The sequence below is a fragment of the Zootoca vivipara genome, chromosome 13, assembly GCF_963506605.1.
Source record: "Zootoca vivipara chromosome 13, rZooViv1.1, whole genome shotgun sequence".
NCBI lineage: Eukaryota > Metazoa > Chordata > Lepidosauria > Squamata > Lacertidae > Zootoca > Zootoca vivipara.
The window spans coordinates 42,719,361-42,747,007 of NC_083288.1; the positions used below are offsets into that span (position 1 = coordinate 42,719,361).

General features: G+C 46.5%; 3 protein-coding genes across 3 annotated transcripts in view; 2 read left to right on the top strand and 1 right to left on the bottom strand.

Moving 5' to 3' along the window:
* Nucleotides 1–4,898: 4,898 nt before the first annotated feature.
* On the top strand, nucleotides 4,899–5,828 carry LOC118095562 (olfactory receptor 2J2-like). Its single transcript, XM_035136810.2, has one exon. It carries the CDS (start codon nucleotides 4,899–4,901, stop codon nucleotides 5,826–5,828), a length of 930 nt encoding a protein of 309 aa, XP_034992701.1.
* A 6,191-nt stretch (nucleotides 5,829–12,019) lies between these two features.
* LOC118095563 (olfactory receptor 2D3-like) lies at nucleotides 12,020–13,232 on the top strand. The gene has a single exon (XM_035136811.2). It carries the CDS (start codon nucleotides 12,020–12,022, stop codon nucleotides 12,950–12,952), a length of 933 nt encoding a protein of 310 aa, XP_034992702.1. The 3' UTR covers nucleotides 12,953–13,232.
* A 1,635-nt stretch (nucleotides 13,233–14,867) lies between these two features.
* LOC118095149 (ubiquitin carboxyl-terminal hydrolase CYLD) overlaps nucleotides 14,868–27,647 on the bottom strand; it is a 31,753-nt gene continuing 18,973 nt past the window's right edge. Inside the window, exons 10-16 of the mRNA XM_060281814.1 lie at nucleotides 26,920–26,983; nucleotides 26,399–26,531; nucleotides 26,079–26,187; nucleotides 24,915–25,033; nucleotides 22,962–23,124; nucleotides 17,090–17,170; nucleotides 14,868–16,496 (exon numbers count right to left, since the gene is read on the bottom strand). Of these exons, the coding sequence (XP_060137797.1) occupies nucleotides 16,312–16,496; nucleotides 17,090–17,170; nucleotides 22,962–23,124; nucleotides 24,915–25,033; nucleotides 26,079–26,187; nucleotides 26,399–26,531; nucleotides 26,920–26,983 (854 nt within the window). The 3' untranslated portion in view covers nucleotides 14,868–16,311. The remainder of the gene's footprint in view (nucleotides 16,497–17,089; nucleotides 17,171–22,961; nucleotides 23,125–24,914; nucleotides 25,034–26,078; nucleotides 26,188–26,398; nucleotides 26,532–26,919; nucleotides 26,984–27,647) is intronic.

Genomic DNA, 27,647 nt, shown 5'->3' on the forward strand with positions numbered 1-27,647 from the left:
TTAAGGACTGAACAAGGTATTAAGATTAAACCGTATGATCAATTGGAAGAGTTTTGTACAAGCTGGTTGCAATATCATCAAGTAAATGATTTGTTTAATGTGGATAGGAAAAAAATAGGATTTGAAGAAAAGCCATAGAAATTTCAAATTGAATTGTTGGGAAGCAGAAGCAAAGTGTTATCAAAATGTATAATTTGTTATTGGAATGGTTTACTAAAGATGAGGAAGTGAAAGAGGTTGTGATAAAATGGGCAATCGATTTTGGGTATAATATTGAATTTGATTCATGGATAAGATTGTGGAATGAAAATTTGAAATTTACAGCATGTACAGCATTTAAAGAAAATGTAATGAAGATGATGTATAGGTGGTATTTGACACCAGTGAAGTTAGCTAAAATGTATAGAATGAGAGATGAAACATGCTGGAAATGTAAAGATTCAGGTGGTGATTTCTACCACATGTGGTGGACTTGTGAAAAGGTAAAAGGATTTTGGGAACTTATCTACAATGAACTTAAAAAGATTTTCAGATATACATTCCCCCAAGCCAGAAGCATTCTTGCTGGGTTTGATGGGGAACGAAATTGCAAAGGTAGATCAAAGACTGTTTATGTACGCCACTGTGGCAGTGAGGACATTGTTGGCCCAAAGGTGGAAGTTACAAGAAATACTTACCATTGCGGAGTGGCAGGCGAAGATGGTGGACTATGCGGAGATGGCCAAACTGACCCGCAGGATCCGGGACCAGTACGATCAGAAATTCCAAAGAGACTGGAGTAAATTTATTGTATATTTAAATGATAATTGCAAAAACCTGAAGACACTAGCAGGATTGAAATAAATCCTACAATGTGGATTACAGATAAAGATTTGAATTACGCAATTGGAGATGATATAAAATACCTGTTGAAGGGAGGGAGGGAGGGAGGGAGGGAGGGAGGTTGAAAGCTTGGCAGAGTGGAAAAGTTTTATTGTTTGGCTTTGTATTGTGGAGAATGTTGTGAAAGTATGAAAAATAAAAATGTATTTTAAAAAAAGAAAAAACTATCACTCTGTCAGAAGAAGATATCATGTTTGTTTGAAGGGGAAACTGAAGATTGCAGAGTTACAAAAACACCTTTTGGAGATAGCTAGAGGTGTAATGGTCCTTCCCTTTTAAAGAGCACTGAGCAGGTTCAGTGGACAAAGAATGATCTTGTGAGAAGTCAAGTTGATGTTTACAAATTTGTACTGTATATTAAAAGAAGTGGTTGGAATCATGTGTGGGTGGGAGCATAACTCAATATAGAATTCTTCACTTCTCTGAATATGGAACACAGTACTCACCATTTTGCCCCTATCAAATTACTCTTTTCGACAGAAAAACAACATATTCCACAATGATTTTTAGGGATCAATGGATCAGTTATTTCTAGTCAATGAAAATCTGGTGTATATAGAAGTACAGAGCAAGTAAAATTCTCAATAATTTTCATGTTAAGTGATAACACGTAGTTTCCAAAACTGAGTTTCATCCAAAAATCTTGCATTGAGGAAGGTGAGGGGAGAAGGGAGCAAATCATGACTGAATGCGGCTGAGTCTTGGTTGTAGGAAAAGGAAGCAGAAGAATCTTTTGCATTATACCTTCCAACTCATATTTAATATTTTGTCATTTTGATTTTGATTATTTTAGTAGAAAACATATTGTGCTGCACTGCATAGAAGCTTGAATTTTCTTTTCCAGACATGGATGAATGCCTGCAGTGCCCACAAGATCAATACCCAAACATGGAACGGAATTCATATATTCCAAAGGACATCAGTTTCTTGTGTTGTGGAGAACTGCTTTGGCAGTTCTTGCTCTTTCCCTTTCTTTCATCACAACTTTGGTGCTTTGGGTCTTCATTAAGCACCAGGAAACTCCCATAGTCAAAGCCAACAACCGGAACCTCACCTACACTCTCCTCACCTCCCTCCTTCTTGCCTTCCTTTCCTGCTCTGGAAAAAGAAATCCCCAAAGGTGTATCCCCATAGATTTTCCCTCCAGTACAGCACCCTGGGGTGCCCCTTGCCTCTGGGCAGCTCAGGACAGAGAGAGCTCTGGCAACCTCTGCTTGCTCTCACTCTCCCCCTGCTTTTGTGTTCATTGACCCCCCTGAGACAAGAGGCAACAGCAACAGCAAGTTGATAATGATGCAAAGGAAAGCACCAAAGGGGGTTGGAACATTCTCCATGGCATAGGTCCCCTGCCTTTCATTATCTGACTGAATCCTAAACCTTCATACAATAAGGAGGTCAGAGGGAAAATAAAAACAGGCTGCAGCCCATCTCCATAATTAATTCCAATGGGTCTTCTTCAGTAGGAAGCTGCAGATACTTCACACTTCTGTGTGAAGGAAACCACTAGGCACAAGGCTGCCAAGATCCTGCCACAAGCCATCTTTGGGAAGCAGCACAGAGATCACTGACCGAAAAAATGGCACAGGTCTCCCCGCATAGTTACCCGTAGTTCGACAGTATCCTGCTTTAGAAAGTAAAGTGAAACCCACTTTCTTGAGGAGGAAAATCAGAGAAGAAGCATGAAGGTAAAGTCCTGTTCAGCCATTTGGAATTGAGATGGGTGTGCATGGGAGGGAGGGAGGTCCATCCCTATCATTCGGCGCAGTGACAGTTGGCCACAGATACTGGGGAGTAAGGAACAGTGGTTAGGTGCTGGAGAACAGCTGCGTGCCTTGTGCACCCTTGCATTTCTCTCCCATCACTAATGTCAAAATCAGATTCAACCACTGGTCTAGTTGATTTCAGTACATGGCAGAGGAGAGACACCATCATGTTCCTTGCCTTAGGCCAAGCATCACCAACCTTCGGCCCTCCAGATTTTTAGGACTACAATTCCCACCATCCCTGACCACTGGTCCTGTTAGCTAGGGATCATTAGACAGCAAAACATCTTGGTCCAGGCATGCCAGAGGACCAGAAGAGCACGTATCGTCGTTTTAGCAGAAATTAATTAATTACTATGCCTCTTGTTTAAGTTGCTAATACTGTGGGCCTTTTGCTCAAGGAAAGCTTACCCATTTCAATTCAATTTAAAGATTGGGGACTATAATTTGCATGCGTTTAGGGTTGCCCCAATCCCAGAGATATAGCTGTTTTCCCTTTTCTCACGAGGAAGCCTATTCAGCATGAGGGAATTTCCCTTAAGAAATGGGAGAACTTGACAGCTATGCCCAGTGAATGGAGGGCAGAAAAGCAGGAAGGAACCAACCCTATGGAAAGGAAGGGGGGAAAGTCTCTAAGTGCCTAGGAGTTCACTGGAACTTCTCCATCTTTGTGGTTGCAGGACCCATCCTCATGATCCTCCTAGTAGTCTTGGCAATATTTTATAATGTGCAAAAAATGTCTTTTTTTAAAAAATGTCTTTTTTAAAAAAAGAAAAAGAAAAACATAACCATCTGAAATGGAACAATCCAGGGCAGGTTTATCCTCTTGACATTGGACCTGTTTTAATTCTCTCTATTTCATTTTAACTGAATGTGCCGAGCCTATTTTGGGCTATTTTATGCTTTACATATATCTGCATATTAGATTTTTTGTGCTGGCACCTAAATCCTTGCATTATTGTCTTAGGGTAATTTAAATGTTATTACACCAGCAATATCGCCTTGAATTATGCTTTGTTGCTTGTCTCTGGCATTTTGTATTGTTTTTATTTTGCTATAGCTGTATGCTAACGCAATAAAGGTTTTGACCACTTGACCACTTGACTTATGAGGTTGTGAAAACTGCTCATCAGGCACTCCGTGAGCTAGGTGGAACTAACTGCTAGGGGGTGAGGACATACTGGAAGAAGTTGCAGTAACATACAGATACCACATATTAATTTTATTTAATGTCACTTAATTAAAGTATATGAGACACAGAGACAGACAGACACACACACACACACACACGTTCTTAAGTAGTTTATATAAAATAATACTAAACATTCCTATAGAAATACTGATAGAATTTACCATACTGATCTTTAGCTGATTGAAATTTGATGTTCAAGAGTGCCCTGGGGAAAGGAAAACTGTTCAAAATAGGTTGGGTTATAGAGATGGACACACACACACACACACACACACACATGTTTTTTTCTTTCAAAAATAATCTTTAGGAGTACTCTCATTTTGACTCAAGTAAATCACCATTTTATAGTTCAAATTGGGAAAAATAAATACAGTAAATGGACAAAAGTACAAAGCTTCACAAAACGTTTCGGGATATGCATACCCCAGCATCGTCCCCCCCCCCCCCATAGCACCGAATATATAGATAATATAAACAGTGTTTTTTCTGGGGGTATACATGGGGTACACAGTACATAGTACTGGCACCTCCCCCCCCCCCTCAAAATGTTAAATGTGCACTTACTGTAACATTTTTATTATTATTTATTTTTAAAGCACTGGATATAAATCTTGATGTTCCAGCAATCAGGTCATCATCTGTTTGACTTCCATCTGGACATCGCTACAGGACTCTATACACAAAAATGGCTAGGCACAGGAACAGTTTTTCCCCCTTGTGCCATCAAATTGTTAAATTCGTAGTTGTGTAGCTGAAGGGGAGGCCAGTTATGGGTGGGGTTCCGTTGCTGTGCTATTGTATTGTGAGTGGAACAGTGTTTATATAAGGTACGTTTACATTGCAATGTAGCCGAAGCAAAATTCCAAATATGTTGGTACTTGGCCAATAAAATTATTCCTATTCCTATTCCTATCTCATCCCTCTCAGTTCCCAAAGAATGTTGCAATCTCTCACTGTTGCTGCTCTCTTCTCTTCTCTTCTCTTCTCTTCTCTTCTCTTCTCTTCTCTTCATATGCCAAAATCAGTTGTCGTTTTCCTGCCAGTAGGAGGCCAGTACGGGGATGGAAAACAGCACGTCGGTCACTGAGATCGTCTTGAGTGGACTCACCAACAACCGAAAGACGCAAATTCTGCTCTTTGTGATCATCCTCATCATCTACTCCCTCACTCTTATGGGGAACTTGGTGATCATCTCGCTGGTGTGGACCGACTTGAGGCTCCACACGCCCATGTACTTCTTCCTTGCCAACCTCTCCTGCGTGGAGATCTGCCACATCACCTGCACTTTGCCCCCAATGCTGGCAAACCTTCTGAGCCAGAATGGGACCGTCTCTTTCGCACGCTGTGTGGTCCAGATGCATGCCATTGCATGCATGGGTGGCACCGAGTGCATTCTCCTGGGTGTCATGGCTTACGACCGCTACTTGGCTATCTCCCACCCGCTGCTATATACCATCCTCATGGGCAGGTGGCGCCAGGTGCAGCTGGCCTCAGCCTCCTGGGCTGGTGGTGTCATTGTCTCCACAACAAACGTAATCTTCACCCTCCGCCTCCCGTATTGCGGCCCCAACCACATCAACCATTTCATCTGTGAGCTGCCCATCGTGATGAAGCTGGCATGCGCCGACATCGACTCCACAGAAATGATTGTTTTTGGGACATCTGCGGTGGTGATCCTGACCTCTCTGGCTGTTATTCTGACTTCCTACGGGCTCATTTTGTTCTCTGTGCTGAAGATGCGCTCAACCACTGGACTGCGCAAGGCCCTCTCCACGTGTGTGTCCCACCTCGCAGTCGTCACCCTGTTTTACAGCACGGTCATTGCTGCGTACGTGAAACCCCCGTCAGTCACAGACCCCGACAGCGACAAGAAACTCGCTGTCTTTTACATCGTGGTCACCCCTCTTCTCAACCCAATCATCTACACCCTGCGCAACAAGGATATCCACGCAGCAGCAGCAAAAGTCCTGCGCAGAAGGGGCTTGGAATAAGATGTTGACGTCTCGTGTCATTAGTCCGGGTGTTGTCCAGTTTCTGCCAGTCCCCCTTAATGAATGCTGTGCGAGGAGTCCTTATGTGCTTTGTATTTGCATATCAAGTCTCCGCTCAGCCCTGAAGCCTAGTCAGAGGTCTTAGGTTTCGAGCAGTCTCCCTTACTCTTTCGTTCTCACAGAAGCAAACCACAATTTGTGTCTTCAAAAAGCTGTGTGTGGGTTGTGGGGGTGTTCAGGGTGGCAGGAGAGGATATATTGTTTATTAATATCCTTCCTAACTTGCGCTAGCAAGTTCCTTTACTTAGCAGAGTGCATTCCACTTTACACAGCAGAAAACTAGTTGCAAACTCATGTGAGTTTCTTAAAACAAAAGGCAATTCAATTTGTCTTGTCGAGATTGAAAGGTGTTCTAATATTTTCCTGGTAAGACCCCTTGAATCCCTCCTAAAAGAATAAAAACGCCAGTGTCTTATTCATAAGCAAAAGGAAAGAAAGCTTACTCACGATCAGGCAGATCACAGTGTGATCCCTGAAGGCAGGATTTAGGCTTAAAGTTACAAACGTATAAAAACAGCTTTACCCCATAAGGGAGATTTTCCTAGTGAGTGCAGGCTAGAGGTTCAGCAGTACTGTACACAAGATGAAAGGAAGATGGAAAAGGGACAGAGTGGCAGCATGCCTTGGCCTTTTACCAGGTCTGGAAAGGTCACACCCATCCACTAGTCACCTCCCAAGGGCTGATTCGACCGGCCAGGCTCCCCACAGTGTGGGCGGGCAGACATCCAGTGTGGATCCACATGGCCCTGGTGGTGAGGGCTGGGCTGGAGCAGTGGGCTCTGTGAACGCTTCGTGCTCTTCCCCCATTCGGTGCAAGGTCTGGGCTGGCATGATGGGTTCTGTTCATCCTTTGTGCTGCACCCCCCATGCCACTATCTGTGTTTAGGATGACCCCCATTTTTGACATGATTTTTGAGTAAAAAAACCTCGTCTAATACATGGAAAAATACGGAATTTAGACTTTTTCATAATGATGACATACCTATAGTTTTCAGTTCGGTTTAAAACAATTTGGAAATATTTTTGCATAAGATTATACCTTGTTCCTTGCTTTCATGCAAAAGGGTAACTTCTCGAACACAGTTCCCTAGAACAAGTTATTAGAGTACATTGCCAGTTTGACATTCAGCATGGATTTTAGCCATGTGTATTGTTGCAGGAATAATGATCTCTCCACTGTATAAAAGCCTGGGGAGAGCATTCTCTATCCAAACCTTTTCAGTTACTTAGATAGCTTGGTGTTAACATTTTTTTAGTTTAGAAAAGGACCAAGGTCTAATGTGTTTTTAAGGTGTTGAAATTAAACATTAGTGCTTATTTTGGAAATGCATTTAGTGCTCGATTCCTGACAGCTGTGCAGATGAGACTGGATTTCGTCAGTCCTCAAGTTAATTTCTACCATTCAGCCACAATTGTATTATATCAACACACACACACACACACACACACACACACACACACATATATATATATATATCCCTGTACTCATTACTCTGTCAGTTGTTGTTTTTCTTGGATTGAACTGTACTAGAATTCAATATGACATTTAAAAAAGAAAATTTCCTGTTTAAAAGAAAAGAAAAAACATATACAGTCAAAACACAATTTCATCTTTCCTCTAATTTTTGTCGACTTCCCACCCCTTTCCCCCACCCCTTGTTGTTTCTCCCCTTCTTCTGCACCCCATCTATCAAATCATAACCACATTATAATCTAATTATTTCTGCTGCTCATAGCTCAAAATCCTGCTCGCCAGTTCATCAAACTGCAATATTTATTTAAATAGTCTGAAAAAGGCATCCATTCTTCCATAAAACAGTATTAATTTTGCTGTTAATTTTGCCAGTTCTGGTTTAGTTCATTACTGCAACTTACTTATCAATTTTTCTTTTGCTGGAACTTCTTCTTCCTTCCATTTCTGCACATATAGAAGCCTAGCTGCTGTTGTTTGATATTTTGGGGGGCACTTTGAGCTGTTTTGATATACTGGATATTCCTGCGTATAAGACTACTTTTTAAACCCAGGAAAATCTTCTCAAAAGTCGGGGGTCGTCTTATACGCCTGGTCGTATTTCTTATACGGCAAGTATATCCCAAACTCTATATTTTAACTGGAAAAGATGGGGGTCATCTTATACTCCCAGTCGTCTTATACGCCAGAATATACGGTACTCATTTTAAGCATCTTTTAAAAATATCTCATCACACACACACACACACGGTTGCCCAATAATTAATGCATCCCCACCCACCAGGGTGCTCTTCACTCTCCACACATCCCAGCTTGCAACCACTCACCCAGCAGCAGGGTGGATGTCCCCCCTCAGTATTAGGGGAACTTGCCCCTTGCTCAAATATATTGAGGGGGCTGAAGCCCCTTCCACCCCCTATAGTTGGTGCCCTGGTTCCTTTGGGGGGGGTGAAGCCCTCTTCCCACACATGGTATACTTGAAGGAGCGTCTCCACCCCCATTGTTCTGCCCGGACACTGGTGTCCAGTACCGAGGGCCTTCTGGCGGTTCCCTCATTGCGAGAAGCCAAGTTGCAAGGAACCAGGCAGAGGGCCTTCTCGGTGGTGGCACCCACCCTGTGGAACGCCCTCCCATCAGATGTCAAAAAGGAAAACAGCTACCAGATTTTTAGAAGACATCTGAAGGCAGCCCTGTTTAGGGAGGCTTTTAATGTTTAATAGATTATTTTATTTCATTTTTCTGTTGGAAGCCGCCCAGAGTGGCTGGGGAAACCCAGCCAGATGGGCAGGGTATAAATAATAAATTATTTATTATTATTATTATTATTATTATTATTATTATTATTATTATTATATGCACTGAGTCCTAGCCTGCAAAACCTATAGTGATTTCAATTTATACTTGATTCCACACATCAAGACATTGTCCCACTTTTCAACATGGGCAGGTGGCTCATGGGAAATTTTTTAAAGGGAAATTCCCTTATGCTGAATAGGCTTCCTCGCGGGAAAAGGGAAAACTTGATAGCTATGCTCCAGATGCTGTCACACTTGGTTACTGAAAAGTTTAAAAGAGGTAAAGGAATGATCTCATTGCATTCAATTAAACTTAACTCAGAGTAGACATGTACAGGGCTGCCGTGCAATGATAAAATTTAATGACCAGATTTGAATGGATGCTCTATGTATTAAAGGGGCATATCAACCATGTTTGCAGGCCTGTGTAGTGTTTGGGAAGATGTGCCACATGATTCTCCTCATCCCAGAGATCTTTTGTTTGAAAGTTCAATGACTCTTTCCCTCTGTGGTGTGACAATCCTGTTGCTCTTGGAATAGCCAAATAACGTAACAAAACAACAAACTCTTAATGAAGCAGAGGAAGGCCCCAAAGGGACTGGAAGAGTCCTTGAGTGGTAAAACCCACAGCCTTTATTGTCTTGCCTTTATTAATATATCCACAAACCTTTGGGAATCTGGGGAGCAAAAACAGGACAATTAAACCATGCGGTGACTGTGGCCTTAAAAGGCTTTGCAAATTGGAAGTGGTATTGTTGTCAGGAGGAAACGCAGGGGAGTGCGGCACTAGGGCTTTTTTCATAGCAGTTGAACCAGAGAACCGGAATGGTGGCTCTTCCCCACTTTGGCAAGTAGAGTTTTATTGTTGTTTATGACAGAATGGTGTACTATGCAGGAAGGCAGAGAATCCAGTAGCCCTTAATTTTTGGATCCTTCTGTGGAACCTGTCCAGCACTCAAATAATTTAAAAAAACACAACCCACTATTTGGGTGAAACCACTGATCAGAGGAAGAACAGAGTTTTTGCATGTATAAAGTCTGTGACATCCCCATTCAAGGGACCACAGGTTAGAAGCCATAGAAGGTCACCTGCCCAAGACTGGAGAACAGTCATAGTGTTTGTCTCCGTGCAAAGCAGCATCTCACAATGTGGCTTGTTTACTATTGGGAAGTAAGATTGGGGAGCAGTGCTTTCCAAACTGTGTCATGACACACTAGTGTGTCAGCTGCAGTGTGTAGGTGTGTCATGCTCATCTTGGTTTTTTTTTAGCTCTTATTCTTTCAGACTGGTGGAACCTGGACTGGCACCTAGGTTTGCCACCTTTGGTGGGGCAAAATTAGAGGCAGGTCGGGCAAAAGATGGGACACGTGGAGGGGGAAATTGGGGTGGTTGACGATTACTTTACCTGGTGCAGAATGAAATGACTTCAAAGCAATCCATTACAAAGGGTTGTTTAGAGTAGACCCAATGAAATTTATGAATCTAAGTTAGCCATGCACATTAATTTCAATGGCTCGCATCCTCTCCGCCTGCTGATTTTCTGCCTGTCAGAAGAATGGTAAATGTAGAATGGTAAAGAAAGAGGTGGAGATAGCAACAAATTCTGTTTCTCTTCCTAACAGAGCTTTTGTCTCTAACATCCCTTTCCATATAGCTGCTAAGGCCAATTCATTCACACACACAGATACACACACTCATAGTCAGACAAGCTCATCCAAGCACTAGGGTTACATCTTTTCTTGTCACATATTTGAGATGTTTTAAAAAGAATTCATTTGTTATCTACAGGCATTCCTAGAATCATACGATATGTAGAGTTGAAAGGGACCCTGAGGGTCATCTAGTCCAACCCACTGCAATGCAGAAATTTTTAACTAAAGCATCATTTAAAGCATCCTTATATCACTTTTACAGTTATTGAGCCCCCCCCCCCAAGAATCCTACTTTGTTTGGAGACCCCCTATTTCTCTCCCAAAGACATAATCCCAAGTCTTCTGGGAAGAAGGGTTGATTGCTCTACCACTGTTCTTTCTCAGGTAGCAAAATGTCTTGGGCCAACCCAGCCCTGCCTATTTAAACAGACAGGAATGGCTTCCCTGAGCAGGTCACACTTTGGAGTTTCAGCATTTGCCTAAAGGAAAGCCACAAAGTTCTAGCTGTTTGGCCAGTCTCTGCTCCCTCCCTCTGTATTTGTCATGTAAGAGGTAACAAAGTTGGCCTGCAAGGGATATCAGAAGTGCCGGGGGAGAGACTTATAAAAGAAAAAGCACCCACAACCAATTCTAACAATTGTAGGTGGCACGTGCCATCATAAAATATGCATTTAATTCTGTGTGTGAGAAGCAGGGAGGAGCATCTTTCAAAAACAATTAATTGGCTGCTGCTTCTGGTACAAAACGCTAATAATAAAAAGGTAGTGTCAATAAAAAATTAATAATAATAATTATAATAATAATAATAATAATAATAATTTATTATTTATACCCCACCCATCTAGCTGGGTTTCCCCCGCCACTCTGGGCGGCTTCCAACCGAATATTAAAAACAGTACAGCATCAAACAGTAAAAACTTCCCTAAAAAGGGCCGCCTTCAGTTGTCTTCTGAAAGTAAAATAGTTGCTTATTGCATCTGATGGGAGGGTGTTCCACAGGGCGGGTGCCACTACCGAGAAGGCCCTCTGCCTGGTTCCCTGTAACCTCACTTCTCGCAATGAGGGAACCGCCAGAAGGCCCTCGGTGCTGGATCTCAGTGTCCGGGCTGAATGGTGGGGGTGGAGACGCTCCTTCAGGTATACAGGACCGAGGCCGTTTAGGGCTTTATCAAAACAAAGAAACCCCCATCTTGACCATTTGACCCACTACTGGTCCCATCCACTCAATCTGCCAGAGCCTATTTTCACATGCAGGGGAAGTCCCTAACTTACTGAGGGTTTGAGACCCACCGGCTACCCTCACCTGGTTTAGCTGTCCAGTCAAAGCCATTCCTGGGCTGTGGCTGCTATCGCATGACAGCTTCTAGGAGCCACAGGTGAGAACTGAGTGCCCAAGAAGGTGCACAATGTGCCCCCCCATCAGAGGTCATACCCCTCCCCTAATGCCCCACCCCAGAATTATAAAGTGATACTAATAATAGACATAATTCAAGACACTAAATATTAACTTGCAGTAATGGGAGCGCTGGGAAATGAAGTCTTTCATAGGAACCAAGTTCTCTCTCTCTTTTACCTTCATAGATTGCTTTGGGAGTCACTGTGCCCTTTCAGGAACAAAGGAAGTGTAACTTTTCATTGTTAAGGCTGTCTCCAAGAGAATCAAGACTGTCTCCAGCGGCGGCGTTGTCTCTGCAGCCAAGCAGAGCAGAATCATGGCACCTGAAAACCAAACCTCCATCCGAGAGTTCATCTTGGTGGGCCTCAGCAGTCACCGCACAACCCAGCTTCTACTCTTCTTCGTGATTCTCCTCGTATATTCACTTACCCTTCTGGGGAACCTGGTGATCATCATGCTTGTGCAGGCTGACCCTAGACTCCACACGCCCATGTACTTCTTCCTGACCCACCTCTCCGTCTTGGAGATCTGCTACACCACTAGCACCGTGCCCCAAATGCTAGCTCACCTGCTCTCCGGAAACGGAGCCATCTCCCCCACTCGTTGCGCAATCCAAATGTACACCACCATGACGCTAGGCGGCACCGAGTGCTTCCTGCTGGCTGTCATGGCCTATGACCGCTTCCTGGCCATCTGCCACCCACTATTATATACCATCGCCATGGACAGGAGCCGCCGGTGGCAGCTTGCTTCAGCTTCCTGGATCATTTGCTGCCTCATTGCAGCGTTGAACATAGGCTGCACTTTCCACCATCCCTACTGTGGCCCCAACCATGTCAACCACTTCTTCTGCGAGCTCCCATTGGTGTTGAAGCTCGCATGCGACAACACCTATGTGACAGAAACCATTGTTTTCTGGACTTCCGTGGTGGTCCTCCTCTGTCCTCTTTCTGTTGTCTTAACCTCCTACGGGCTCATCCTGTCGTCTGTGTTACAAATGGGATCAAGGGCTGGTTGGCACAAGGCTTTCTCCACATGTGCCTCCCACTTGGCTGTGGTCAGTTTGTACTACGGCACCCTCATCTTCATGTACTTGAAGCCGGCATCAGCCAATGCTCCCAATCAGGACAAGCAAATTGCTTTCTTTTACATCGTGGTCACCCCCCTGCTCAACCCGGTCATTTACACCTTGCGTAACAAGGATGTCCATGGGGCAGTGGCCAGGGTGATAAAAAAACCCAAACTTTAAATGGCAAAGTTTAGCACTGATGTCTTTCTTAATCAGTCCTGCTGTTGTCCCAGGGGTCTGCCAGTCACTTGCCACGACTATTAAATCACAGTTTTGCTGGATGAAGAGGGTATTGATTCTCTGCTCAACTGTTCACACACTGGACAGGTGATGGTGCTGTATTATAATATTATCCCTGACTTACCCAGCTGGTCACTGCCTTCTGCAGGAGGGATCCTCCTTAAATTCTCCAAAATGCAAGAAATCCATTCCACAGTAACTCAAGAGAAGCGTTCATAATACAGCGTTCCTTCGCAAAAGGAAACAAAGCTGGCAAACTCTTAGCATATTTGTTAAAACAGAAACAGCATAATAATTCGGTCCACAAATTAAAGACCAATGAGGATAAGTTCACTGCAAGATCTGAAGATGTTGCAAATTAATTTTTTAAAAAAATCTATGAGAAATTATGAAAAAATATGGAAAATAAAATTTCCATTTCTAACCCAATCTGAATCTGATAAACTCCAATCTCCTATAACAATCTCTAAACTCCACAGAGTGGCCAATAAGTTATAAAAATCCCCAGACCAGATGGTTTCACAGCTGAGTATTATAACTATTTTTTTAATGAATGAAAACACTCTTTGTTAAGAGACATTAAATGAAATTATGGTAAGTCGTGTTTTCCTAAAACATGGGAAATGGCAAGAATAGTGGTCATAAATAATGATCCTTCTAAATCCAGTGGTACAGTGGTACCTCGGTTTATGAACACAATTGGTTCCGGAAGTCTGTTCATAAACTGAAGCGTTCATAAACTGAAGCGAACTTTTCCATTGAAAGTAATGGAAAGTGGATTAATCCGTTCCAGACGGTCCGCAGAGTACTTAAGCTGAAGCGTTCATAAACTGAAGCGAACTTTCCCATTGAAAGTAATGGAAAGTGGATTAATCTGTTCCAGACGGGTCCGCGGAGTACTTAAACTGAAGCGTTCATAAACTGAAGCATGTGTGTAATTGGTTCCAGAAGTCTGTTCATAAACTGAAGCGTTCATAAACTGAAGCGAACTTTCCCATTGAAAGTAATGGAAAATGAATTAATCCGTTCCAGATGGGTCCACGGTGTTCATAAACCGAAAATTCATAAACCGAGGTGTTCATAAACCGAGGTTCCACTGTACTATCTTATAGCACTCCTGAATCAGGACTTTAAAATATGGAGCTCAATTCTAGGAAATAGATTAGATACAGTAATGTATAAATAGCAGGAGATAAAACCATTAGGGGGCATAAACTCTCTTCAAACATACATGTGTTAGATATTCATGCTATATAAAGAACGTAACAACCATATGAAATATTATTTCTTGAGGCAGAAAAAGCCTTTGATAACTTAGAATGGGATCTTTTATATCATGCCCTGGATTACACTGGACTAGGCACATAATTAATTTTGTAGATTGAAATACAGGCTTTAGGGTCAGAATATATTAACTGTCAACAGGCAAATTCAGAGGCATTCAGAACCTTCTCTGATATCGAGAATTGTTACTAGAGGGTGGGGCATTGAAAGGTGGCGGCTACCTATAAAAACCAGATGGTTTGAGCAGAGAAACTTAGAAGCTCATGCACGGACTGATCAGCTGCAGGGCTGTGCAATCCAAGGCTACCTGGGGGAGTCACTTCGCCACTTCTTTGAGGGTTTCCAAGTGGCAGGTAGAGGTGCATGTCCTGGTATGTGCATATTGCTTGCTATTTAGGAATAAAATCTTCCTTCTCACCCACTTGTGTTTCGTATTGCTTCTGAATCCTAAACAAAAGAACCACCTTGCATTTGGCAAGACACAGTCTTTGGTTGCAGGTCACACTAGCTCTATTAATTACTCACGAGGAAACAGCCACAGCCAATTAAATAATACAAACAGTTCAGGCGGCAGAGCCGGCTATGTGTTTATTTTAAAGCTTATAAACCACCCTTTCAGCAAAAGCTCCCAGGCTAGCATGCCTTGAAAGCAATGCACACAAATACATTGAAATTCAAATGTGCAATACAAAAATGTTGGCTGTTGTAGCCTTTACCTGAAAACAACAATAATAAAAAATGCACAGAAACCAGCTACACAAAATGCTGGAATACCTGCACAATTCTGCCTTAGCCTGGTGCTGGGAGGACAAAAGTGGTACCAGGCAATCTTCTTTGGAGAGGGAATTCTAAATATGAGGAGCCATATTTAGACGCCCTCCAGTCACTTCTCACCTAAACTTCAGATAATGAGAAGACTTGGTCAACGTCCACCAACTAGGACAGCAGTGTGGCACGAGGGTGTCCTTCACAATACAGTAGTTCAGGATCAATGAATGCATACTATTCAAAGTGGGCAGGGAGGAGGAGAGCATGGAGGTGGCCGCAGGTAACAAAAACAGAGGTCACTTGTACACAAAGTGCCTCTGTCAGTGGAATGTTTCAAGCAACTGTGAGGAACCTGTAACACCTCCAGATGTTGCTGGTCTCAAACTCCCATTAGCTCCAGCAATTCCATGACTGGGGATGAAGGGAATGACAACATCTCGATGGACCACAGGTGCCCTGTTCCTGGTCTGAAGGGACGACAAGCAGTTTTTCTATCCATGTGGAGCAGCAAACACCAACTCACAATACTCTGGAGTGAGGGGAAAGACTCCCGTGAAGTCTTGTCTAAATCAGAAGGGACAGGACTCAGGCCCAATGGCTGAATGTGGTCCTCTGGGCTATATAGCCCTCAAGATGCCCCCACCAGGCCATGTCTTTTTCTAAGGCTGCACTACATCTCCCAGGCCACAGCCCTCATTGGCCCAGTTTCACTCCCTCATGTGCTTCTTACTGTCTGGAATGCACTTCTGAACTTTTGAGGCTGCCTCTCACATGAGTAGTGTGCGTGCATGTGTAGCAACCTCCAAGGCATGGCAAAAAAAATATTCGAACGAGAAAAGTGTTCCAACTACTTTTGCCTAACCACAGACATGTGGCCCCAGAAAATTTGCCCATGAGGAAATGTGACCCTTGGGTTGAAAAGAAAGAGAAAACACCACCAACAACAACCTAAATTAATAAGTTTGCATAGGCCAGTCTCTAAAAACCAGTGTTGCAATGCATCCAATCCAGGTAGGGATTACTGCAAGCCAATCAGGACAGAGAATGTTCCTGAAGCAGGAAGTGGGCTCTGTGCAGCTGTAGCCCACATTTCCACACTGTTTGTCGGGCTGGGAATCTAGGCAACTTTGGTTTGAAACTCAGGTTCCCAGGCACATCTACAGCATAACCTGTCCAGGCATGGGAGTCCTAGAATTCTGTATTTTCATCTCCTGGAAACCTGACATTCTTCTTCACCCAGGAATGTATTATTTGTACAGGCCAAGGGAAGGGCTGTGGTAGAAGCACATGTAGGCATCACAAAGCAGCCGGCGGGCATATGTGGGCAAGGATTTGGGATCCAGGCTTTGGAGTGCCTCAGGGGGCATTGCCAAATAGTCCGCTACTTCCGAGCAGGGCGTGACTTGGGGAATGTTAAAGCCATTCAGCCCACCTGGAAAAATAAGGAAATAAATGGGGTTAAATGAGGAGGGGAAGAAGACAAGGAGAAAAGTAAGCAAAAGGCTCCCCAAAAAAGTATCTACATGGGGGGGGAAATAACTATTAATTCATTCAGTTTATATCCCACCCTTCTAAAGGGGCCTGGGGTGGTGAACATCAAGAATAAAAACCTTTCAAAAACAGTTTAAAAGCATTTTCTCAACCAGTTTTTTCAGGGTTGCCAGGAGCTGTGTTATTCAGTCATGAAATGCTTTGGTAAACAGGAATGTATTGAATTTTCTCCCCAAAGTCTATCATGAGGGAGACAGACGCACCTCACCGTGGATGGCATCCTACAAATGGGGAGCCACCACTGAAAAGGCTCTGGAAAGGGCAGCTCCTGGTCTTGGTACAACCAATAAGGCCTCACCTACTGAGGGGGCTGAGCATGCAAGGAGAAAACTGGAAACGGCAAGAAATGGAAGATATCAACACCAGAGGTGTGTTGCTAGAATTCCGATTGCTGCTAGGGGATAAGCGCTTCCTAGTTTATGACAGGAAGTAGCTCTGGGTGTTCTTCCAAACTGGCAGGATATGGCCACTCACCCTCACGGTCAGCCATACTGTCAAAGAAGAGCCACTGGTGGACATCTGGGCCATGGCGGGTGTCACAGTGGCCGGAGTGGACTACTTCAGAGTAACGACGCTACGCAGCTCTGCATTTTATTCTTTTATTGGTGCTGCGTATTTACAGTGCTCAAGTCATTGCTATTTACACGGAGCGATGTTGTCAGTCGGTTTCAGAACCTCCTAATGGCTTTTGGCGCGTCTTTCTCCAACACAAAAGCTTTGGCAGACCCATCCTCTTGCCCCTCCTCTTCCTGCGTAATTCTGGAGTTGGGGGGATGGGTCTTCCCCCCTTACTTGCCCCTTCCTGTCCCACCTGGGACCCTGGCTCCTCTACCTTGCCTGAGCCTCGGACACGACTTCCTGCTTCCCCACTGGAATCGGAACTCTCCCTGCTTTCCCCTTTGCTCGGGGACGGGCTTGAACTCAGGAGGGGAGGGACTTCGCGATATCCCCTGTCCCTCACATCCACCCCCCTCCCAAGCTCTCCTTCACCCCTCCCCAGGCCCCCCCCATGTGTCGGTGACGACTGGAAGCCTAAAAACTCGGTGCTCTCCGATCCCGTTGGTGTGAACACCTCCCCCCAGTCCTGCGAGCCCCCCCCTTCCGCCTGGGAGGACGGGAATCCCAAAAAGTCCGTGGCGTCTGAGCTGGTGGGGGTAAAAATGTTTTGCCAATCTGCTCCTTCCTCTGACTGGGTGGATCTTGGCGACACCCATACCTCATCCTCTGGTTCCTCAAACTCCGCTTCCCAGCGCCATGGTGAGCTGTTCTCCCGTGCCTCCTCCTCCTCCCCCTCCCTTTCCATGTGCCAGGGCTTGGGTCTGTGGGGAAAGAGGGCGTGAAATTCTTCCACCAAGAATTCCTCCTGTATCTGAGTGGCGGGAACCCATGCATTCTGGGACGGTGGAGCATCCTCCCATGCCATGAGGTACTCCAGGCCCCCCACCCCCCACCTTGAATCCAGGATGGCCGTGGCCTCATTGAGTTGCTCCCTGCTTTCCCTCTCCCCCCCTCCCTCGGGGGTTTGTTCGCTGTCCCTGAGCCTGCTGCTTTCCCTGTACGGCGACAGCAGCGATCTATGAAACACTGGATGCACCCTCATGTCCTCTGGCAGTGCCAGCCTGTATGCCACCGGGTTGACCTGTTGCGTGACCGTGAAGGGGCCCAGCCATTTGGGTGCCAGCTTCTTGCACCTCCCTCTGGTGGGAAGGCCCTCCGAGGACAACCACACCTTGTCCCCCACCCTGATGACCTCCCCTTGTCGCCTGTGGCGATCTGCCCCCTTTTTGTACGCTTCCTTGGCCCTCTCCAAGTGTACTCTGAGCTGCTGGTGCACCGTCTCCAGTTCCTCTGCCCAATCCTCAGCCTGTGGGCCCTCCTCCTCCTCCTCCTCCCTCCCCCTCTCTGGGAAAGATCTGAGGTCGCGCCCGTAATTGGCCTTAAAGGGCGACACCCCTGTGGAGACGTGCACTGCATTGTTGTAGGCAAATTCTGCTAGTGGCAAGCGATCCACCCAGTCCGTTTGCCGCTGGCTGACGTAGCATCTCAGGTACTGCTGCAGAATGGCGTTGACCCTCTCCGCTTGTCCGTTGGTCTGCGGGTGTCTAGCCGTCGACAAGCTGACCTCCACCTGCAGGAGGTTCATGAGCCGCCGCCAGAACCTGGAAACAAATTGGCGGCCACGATCCGAAATAACCCTTAAAGGTAATCCATGCAGTCTGAAAATGTGATCAACAAACAGTTTGGCTGTCTCTTCTGCCGAGACTGCCCTGGCACACGGTATAAAGTGACACATTTTAGACATGAGGTCCACCACCACCAACACTGCAGTCTTACCCCTGGACGAAGGCAGATCTGTGATGAAGTCCATGGACACCACTTCCCACGGCCTGTGTGGTGTGGCTAAGGGCTCCAGCAACCCTGGTGGCGCTGCTCTGACCACCTTCGCCCGCTGGCAGGTGATACAGCCCCTTACATAGTCTCGAACATCTTCCCGCACCCCTGGCCACCAGAAGTGTCTCATGACTAGGTGAGCGGTTTTGTCCCTTCCAAAATGCCCCGCTGTAGGGTTGTCGTGCATTTGCTTGAGGACCGTACGTCGAAGCTGGGTGGTGGGTAGGTACAGCGCACCCTTGTAGAAAAGCAGCCCTCTGCGTTCTGCAAAGTCTTTTGCCTGCTCCCTCCCCCCTCTCAGTTCTCTGAAGATGCGGTTGGCAAATTCATCCGCTGCCGTCAGTGCTGTGAGTTCTGCCTCGCTCACCACAGCTGCTCCGCAGGACCATGCCGACGGGGGGAAAATGTGCCTTGGGGCTGGTGGCGCCTCCTCCTCCATGTACTCTGGCTTGCGGGAGAGGGCATCCGCCCTGACATTCTGCTCCCCCGGGATGTAGTGGATGGAGAAGTTGAAGTTCGAGAAGAACTCTGCCCACCGTATTTGCCGCTGGTTGAGCACCCTGGCAGTTCTCCAGAACTCCAGGTTCTTGTGGTCTGTGCACACCTGGATGGGGTGCTTTGCGCCCACCAGGAAGTGTCGCCAGTGCTGGAACGCAGCGTAGATCGCAAGAAGTTCCCTATCAAACACTGTGTAGTTGCGTTCAGGCTGTGTCAGCTTCCTGGAGAAGAAGGCACAGGGTCTCCACTCCCTGTTGGCGTCCAGTTGCAACAAAATTGCGCCCACAGCTTTTTCAGAAGCATCTGTCTCAATGCGTAGGGGCGCGTCCTGCACCACATGGAACAGGTTTTGGTCTGAGGCGAACACTCTCTTGAGGCTTTCGAACGCTGCTTGCGCCTCTGGTGTCCACTTGAACTTCTGCTTGCCTCTCAGGCAGTCCGTGATGGGAGCCGTAACGCGAGAGAAGTTCTTGATGAACTTCCTGTAGAAGTTAGCGAAGCCTAGTAGGCGTTGGGCATCTTTGCGCGTCCTGGGGCTGTGCCAGTCCAGGATGGCCTGCACCTTGTCTTTGTCCATCGCCAGCCCCTTGTCTGACAGCTTGTAGCCCAGGAAGTCCACCTCTTTGGTGTGAAACTTGCACTTCTCCAGCTTCACATACAGGTGGTTCTCCTTCAGGCGTTGCAACACCTCTCTGACATCTTTCACATGCTGCACTGGGTCATTCGAGTAGATAAGGATGTCATCTAGGAAGACCAAGCATTTCCTGAAGAGGAGGGACCCCAGGACGTGGTGCATGAAGGCCTGGAAGCATGCTGAGCCCCCTTGCAAACCGAAGGGCATCACCAGATATTCAAAAGAGCCCAGAGGCGTGAACATCGTGGTTTTCCATTCATCTCCTTCCCGGATCCTGATCAAGTTGTACGCCCCCCTTAGGTCCAGCTTGGTGAAAATCTTGCCCCTGCGTGCCGCTGTCAGGAGATCATCCACTCTGGGCATGGGGAAAGCCACTGGCTCTGTCACCGAATTCAGCCGTCTAAAGTCCACCACAAGACGGCGCTGTTGCGTGTCTTTCTTGTCCACCCAGAAGACCGGGCTGCCCCCTGCTGCCTTGCTTTCCCTTATGAACCCCCGCTTGAGGTTCTTGTCGATGAAAGCGCGCAGATCCTCCAGCTCCTGGTCTGACATGGCGTACAGCTTGGCTGGGGGTATCGTCGCCCCTGGCACCAGGTTGATCTGGCAGTCAAAAGGCCTGTGCGGGGGTAGGTGGTCGGACTCCGCTTCGCTGAAGACCTCCTGCAGGTCCCAGTACTGCTTGGGTATTGCCTCACCCCCTTTGATATGCATGGTGGCCACCGTGGCTATCGGAGGGCCCTCCCCTGGTTGGTGCTGCATGCAATGTTCCAGACAAAAGTCCGACCCAAACGTGATGCACCTCTGGTGCCAACTGATGGAGGGGTCGTGGCGCGCCAGCCAGCTCATGCCCAAGACGATGGGGGGGTCTGAGATGGTGGTGACGTTGAACGCCAGTGTCTCTGAGTGCCTTCCCACCGTCATTCTCATGGGGGGGGTTTGATGTGTGATGGCCCCTCCCAGCAGCTCCCTGCCGTCAATGGTTGCCACGTGCAGAGGAAAATCCAACTGCAAAAGCTGGATTTGGTGCTCTTCTGCAAAGGTTCTCGAGAAGAAGTTGGCGGACGCCCCACTGTCAATTAAGGCGAGGACCGTCAGGGGATAGCCATTTGGGAGCGTTAGCGTCACTTCTAGAACCACTCCTGCTCTGGGAGGGGTGGGCTGGCTCTGCACCTCTCTGTGCGGGTGGGCGGGCTGGGGCTGTTGTCTGCTGACTGTGCCTGGCTGCTGCCCCTTGTCTCCTGCAGCCAGGCTTTCCCGTTTCCCTGCTGTGGTGCTGCGTCAGTGGGGGAGGGCACCACCGTTCCCGCCTTTCCTTGCCACTCCCTGCGATGTGGGCAGTCTCTGACGAGATGCTGGGGTGAGTTGCAGAGAAAGCAATTCCCGCCCCTTCCCTCCTTGCGTCTTGGCGCCGCTGGGGTTTGAAAAGCCCGCGCGCGCGCGCTATCAATCTGCATGGGCTCCTGGTCCTGGCTGGCTCCAGGCGTGGCTTGAAAGGGTTGTTGAGGGAGTGGCTTCTCCTGCGACCGTGGGAACCAAGCCCGCTTTGCGCGCGTCGCTTGCTTGTCGTTCCACCGGGATTCCTGCCTCACCCCCACCGCCAGAGCTGCTTTGCTCAGCTGATCCATAGTACTGGGCTTTGGACCTCTCGAGAGTTCATCCTTCACCTCCTCGCTCAAACCCAAGTAAAACGCAGCTTGCATGGGAGGCGAATCCAAAACCCACCCCAGTCTGTGCACCAGCATGGTGAATTTCGCCCAATATGCGCGAACTGTCATATTTCCTTGGCGTAAATTATGCAGTTCCTCCTTAGTCTGGTCCAAATGACTATCGGACGAATACATCGTCCTCAAACCTTCTAGAAATTGTTGGACATTTTTCATGCAAGGATTCTTGGTTGCGATTAATGGTCTTAGCCACTCCCTGGCTGCTCCGGTGAGATGTTCCACAATAAACGCTACTCTGTGCTCATCATCGGGGAACTCATTCTGGTGCAGCTCAAGAGCATACACGATCTCAGTCTCAAAGCCCTGAAACTCCTTCGGGTCTCCATTGAACTTGCTTACAAGGGTCCCTGCTCTCCTTCCTGGCAGCACTTGGACTTGGGGAGCCCCTCCCGCCTTGTTTTTCTCTGCATCCAGCTTGTTTTGGAGGTCTACCGCCACCGCCCTTAAATGCTGCTCTTTTTCCTGGAGCTCTCTCACCTGTTCCGCAAGTTGTAACCGGTCGTCCTGGACCTTCTTAGTCTCCTCTTTAGCTGCCTTCAATTCTCCCTGCGCCTGCAGCGACAGCTGTTGCAGTTCTAGCTGGGCTTGCTCAGCGATCTGCCGCCACTTCTCCGCCTCGGACACGCTCATCCCGGCAACTCCGAAGTAGCCCAAAAATGATTAGGAGGTTGCTGTCACAGTGGCCGGAGTGGACTACTTCAGAGTAACGACGCTACGCAGCTCTGCATTTTATTCTTTTATTGGTGCTGCGTATTTACAGTGCTCAAGTCATTGCTATTTACACGGAGCGATGTTGTCAGTCGGTTTCAGAACCTCCTAATGGCTTTTGGCGCGTCTTTCTCCAACACAAAAGCTTTGGCAGACCCATCCTCTTGCCCCTCCTCTTCCTGCGTAATTCTGGAGTTGGGGGGATGGGTCTTCCCCCCTTACTTGCCCCTTCCTGTCCCACCTGGGACCCTGGCTCCTCTACCTTGCCTGAGCCTCGGACACGACTTCCTGCTTCCCCACTGGAATCGGAACTCTCCCTGCTTTCCCCTTTGCTCGGGGACGGGCTTGAACTCAGGAGGGGAGGGACTTCGCGATATCCCCTGTCCCTCACAGCGGGTAAACGCTACATAGTGGCTGGTCTCGATGCAGAGGACGCCAAAGAGCTGCATGGTCTGGCGAGGGATGAAGTCAGGCAAGGAGCCCAAGCGGGAAAGCTCCTCGGGGAGATGCAGGGGGCGAGGTTGGTGGCTGCGCCGGGCACGGTGTTTGTGGACCTACAAAGGGCAGGAAATGAGGTAGAAAAAGAGGGCAAAGGTCATCTCCCTCGCTCATGATACTAGAACTCAGGGACACCCAGCGAAGCTGCATATTGGAAGGTTCAGGGCAGGCAAAATAAAGTGCTTTTCCACAGATGAGGTCCCCGAAATCGCAAGAGGGGAGAGAGCTCTTGTGCTCAGCCCCTGCTTTCAGGATTTCCACAGGCATTGGCCACTGCGGAAACAGGAAGCTAGACTAGATGGGTCACTTGCACGACTACTAATGTAATATAATGTAATGTAAATAAAAAATTATTACTTATACCCCTCACATCCGGCTGGGTTTCCCCAGCCACTCTGGGCGGCTCACAACAGAATATTAAAAACACGGAAAAAAAACATCAAACAGCTGCCTTCAGATGTCTTCTAAATGTCAGATAGTTGTTTATTTCCTTGACATCTGATGGGAGGGCGTTCCACAGAGAGGGCGTCACCACCAGGAAGGCCCTCTTTTTTTATTTTAAAAAAATCATCTTTATTCGTTTTGCACACATGAAAAAACAACAGCAAAAAAATAATAAAAAAATACAAAATACAAAAAGAAAACGAAAAAGAAAAAAGGGAAAAAAACAGGAAACCTCATTTCTCACAGTGAGGGAACCGCCAGAAGGCCCTCGGTGCTGGACCTCAGTGTCCGAGCAGAATGATGGAGGTGGAGACGCTCCTTCAGGCATACTGGGCCGGGGCAGTTTAGGGCTTTAAAGGTCAGCACTAACACTTCGAATTGTGCACGGAAACATACTGGGAGCCAATGTAGGTCTTTCAGACCAGTGTTATATGGTCTCGGCAGTCGCTCCCAGTCACCAGTCTAGCTGCTGCATTCTGAATTAGTTGCATGGGTGGTTCTTATGATAACATTCTTCAAATGCCCAATACATATTTGGCCTAAGATTGGATGATACAGAGTTGCAACGTAATCTTATGTTGGGCGGGGGGGGGGTATGTTCGCCTTGGCATATGGGCGTTACTCCCGCACATCATGTTCCAGCCTATTTATCATCCCTCTCTATTGCCAGCCATCGCTTTGCGTTTATTAAAGCGTGGTTCAATGTTTTTCCCTCCAACGTCCTTCTTCACAGATTCTCTTTTCCCTCCAACGTCCTTCTTCACAGATTCTCTAAAGGCCGAGTCTCGGTTTTATGTTCCTGTGATAACCAGTCGACGGAATCCCTCAGCACTTAGTGTTTACATGCCCTCTGTATAGTGCTGTCCGGAAAAAACCTATTGAGTCCATTAGCCCCAAAATTCTCTGGACTTCCATTCGAGACCCATCTTGCCCTATTATGGCAAGATACTGATTTGTTCGTAACCTTGCAAGTGGCAAGATTTTTAACTTCTGCTCTGTCCTATAAGAGGCGAAATGGATTGTTACATGAATCCTGAAAGGATTTCTCCTAATTTTCCTAATTTTATATTATCTGTCATTATTATATTTTTAGTTCTATATTTATTTTATTAATTGTAAAGCAAGTCTGTCTCGCTGTGTCTATTTTTACGTGTATATGAACCTAAAGCTGAAATAAATCATTCATTCATTCATATTTGGCCTAAAGGTGAGATTCCCAGGTCTGAAAGTATTTGAGGCGACTGGACTAGACAGCCTACAAGCCCCCACTCCAGCTCAAAGATATTGCAGAATTCTCTGTGAACTGCTTAAAAGACCATTTTTGTATAAGTGGTATATAGATAACATGAAATCAATAAAATTCTATCCTGCTTTGATAAGCTGGTGACCAACCCCACGGTACCTGCTGGCTGCAAATCTTGCAGAACTGCTTGATGTGGCGAGTGCCGAAGCTGTGGTCCCTGTAGCAATCCGGACACTCAGTCACAGCCAGCCCTTGGCAAATACAGCACTCCCGAGGGCCTGCAATGGGTTCATCAGACACATTTGTGTCAGTCAAAGAAGTGGAAGTCTTGGGTTAAAGATGCAAATAGCATAAAAACACACACACACACACACACACACACACACACAAAAAAAAAAACTATAGCGATGGTAAACTAGAAGCCCTTCCACTGCACACATTCCAAAGACGCCTTTCCTCTCCAGGATTGGAACTCTTGAAAAAAACCTTTCTGTTCTGCAGGTTTGACTAAGAAGTCTTTTTTTCCTAACAGATAAAATGAAGTCCCTTCTTCACCCAACTTTATTTCTAGAACTCAATTATCAGAAGTTTGTGTTTTCTCCAAGGTGCTCAAAGTGGCTGAAATATAGTGAGGGGGGTGTTGTTGTTGTTTTGGTAATGTTTCCTCCTTCTCCATTCCTGTCCACTTGTAGTTTTCTCCCTCCAAAGTAGATCTCTTTATTTCAGGGGCTAGGAACCCATTCTTCCAACCCAAAGGCCATGTTTCTTTGAGTAACCTCCCAGGGGCAAAAAGCCAAGTGCCTGTAACTTTATTCCCCACCAGCCCTGCAGTGGCTTTCTTTTCCAGGAGTAATACACCTTCTTTGTTCTTTTAACCACCAGTCTATGCATTTATTCTCATTCTCTCTCTCTCTCTCTCTCTCTCTCTCTCTCTCTCTCTCTCTCTCTCTCTCTCTCACACACACACACACACACACACACACACACACACACACACACACTTCCCTTCCTTCCTTCCTCTTGTTCTCACACTCACACCCCAGCCCCCAGGATCTTGCCCACTATGGAATGTGTCCCTTGGACTAAAGAATGGCTTCTCATCCTATCTGTAAATTCTTGCTTAGCTTCCAGAGGGCATGGAGATACAGCATTAAAATAAATAAATAGACAGGTTCCTCAAATCCATCTTCAGTCCCACTCCTCTTTTCCTTCTCTAACACTTTCTGAGATAGCCCTCTGAGATAGCCCTCTAAAAAAATACAAAAAACAAAACATCACCACCCTTTTCCTTCTTCACTTCTGCCTCTCACCACCACCACTTACTGTTTTCCAGAAGGTCAGTGAGGTCAAGTTCCAGGCTGGGCTGTATGGTGCGAAAGGCCTTGAAGTTCTTCCCATTCCGCGGCATCTGCAGGATGAGGCAAGAGGGGGCCTGCCAGGGAGTAAAGAAGCACAGGGAATGGGAGAAGAAGGAGAATGGACGGGAGTTACTGACAGGGCCCTCTCGATAACACTCACCACACAAATGAGGTCTCCTAAACACAGGTGACCTCCGTTTTTGGAACCTGTTTATGGTCTCTTGCAGCAATGTGCATGGTGGTGGGGAGCTTGGTCCCAACCATGTTTCCAGTCCTCGATCTCACCTCTGTGAACTTGAGGTCCCCAGTGACTAGGGACCCCTCCAGAAGCTCCTGAACTGTGGGCACTGCCCGGGTCGGGTGATCCTCAAGAAATATCTGGTAGAAAATGCAGCCGTGGGGGTCCTGACCAGAAGAGCTTCAAGGGAAGAAGATAAAATAAAGGTGAGAAGACATCAACATCTAACCGAGCCACCTATCCTATCTACTCATAGTTCACTCTACCCTTTCCTCCAATCTCCCCTCCCCCTCACAATGCACCCACAATTCCCTTTCAAAGGAGTTGGGGAGCTAAAACGTTGTGCGAAGTGTCTCTCCAGCCTCCAGTTGCCACCTCTGCTGCTCCTGCCAGTTGGTGCTTATGCTGGAGTTGGAAGTGGCCACTTATTGACAGCCGTGTGAGTTGCAGCATGACAACAACCTTACATTTGTATGTCTATAAGAAGATACACACACACACACACACACACACACACACACACACACACACACACACACGTAGCAAATGGATGGTAAGCCTAACTCACCGAATCTGGAAGAGTGGCTCCATTTTCAATACTCGGAAGAGCAGCGTGAGAAATTCCTCTGGGTCTGTGAGGGGAGAGGACATGAAGGAATCAAGCCCCACCAGCAACAGCTTTTATTCAAACATACCAGTTTCCCACCCGTCACATCACTTTCTTTAAAAAAACAACAACCCAAAAAACCTAACTAATGCTGCCTGAGTTATCAAGTTGAGAGTTAAGATCCTCATTAGGGTGATGACTTTTTTACAACCTCATTTCCCTGTATCATAATTTGATGAGCTTTCATTAAAGATTAGATAAAATCTTACTTTCAAAGAGATTTGATTAAAAAAAACCTCATGCACAAAATGATTTTTAAAAAAATTATTTATCAGATTTTTGACCATTTTTGAAGTCACTGTAAGCAGATATAAAATTGAACCCAAGCTTTAGAGTCACATATATACAACATTATATATGGTCATCAAACATACAAGGAAGCTTGTTTTAGCTGCAGTAACAGTATAGACGCCGCTAGAGGACGATGTTTTGCTACCTCTCATGTAGGTTCTTTTCCCAGCATGTCCGGCAGGGTCTGCTGGCTGAGTTTTGAGGTCCCGAAAAGGGGCTTTTCCCTTGCGTAGGTATGACATTTGTATACCCTATGTTGCTAAGAACACTCCCCATTGTGGAATGTGGTGTTGTGTCCAAATTTGATACGAAATATATATACAGTGGAACCTTGGTTT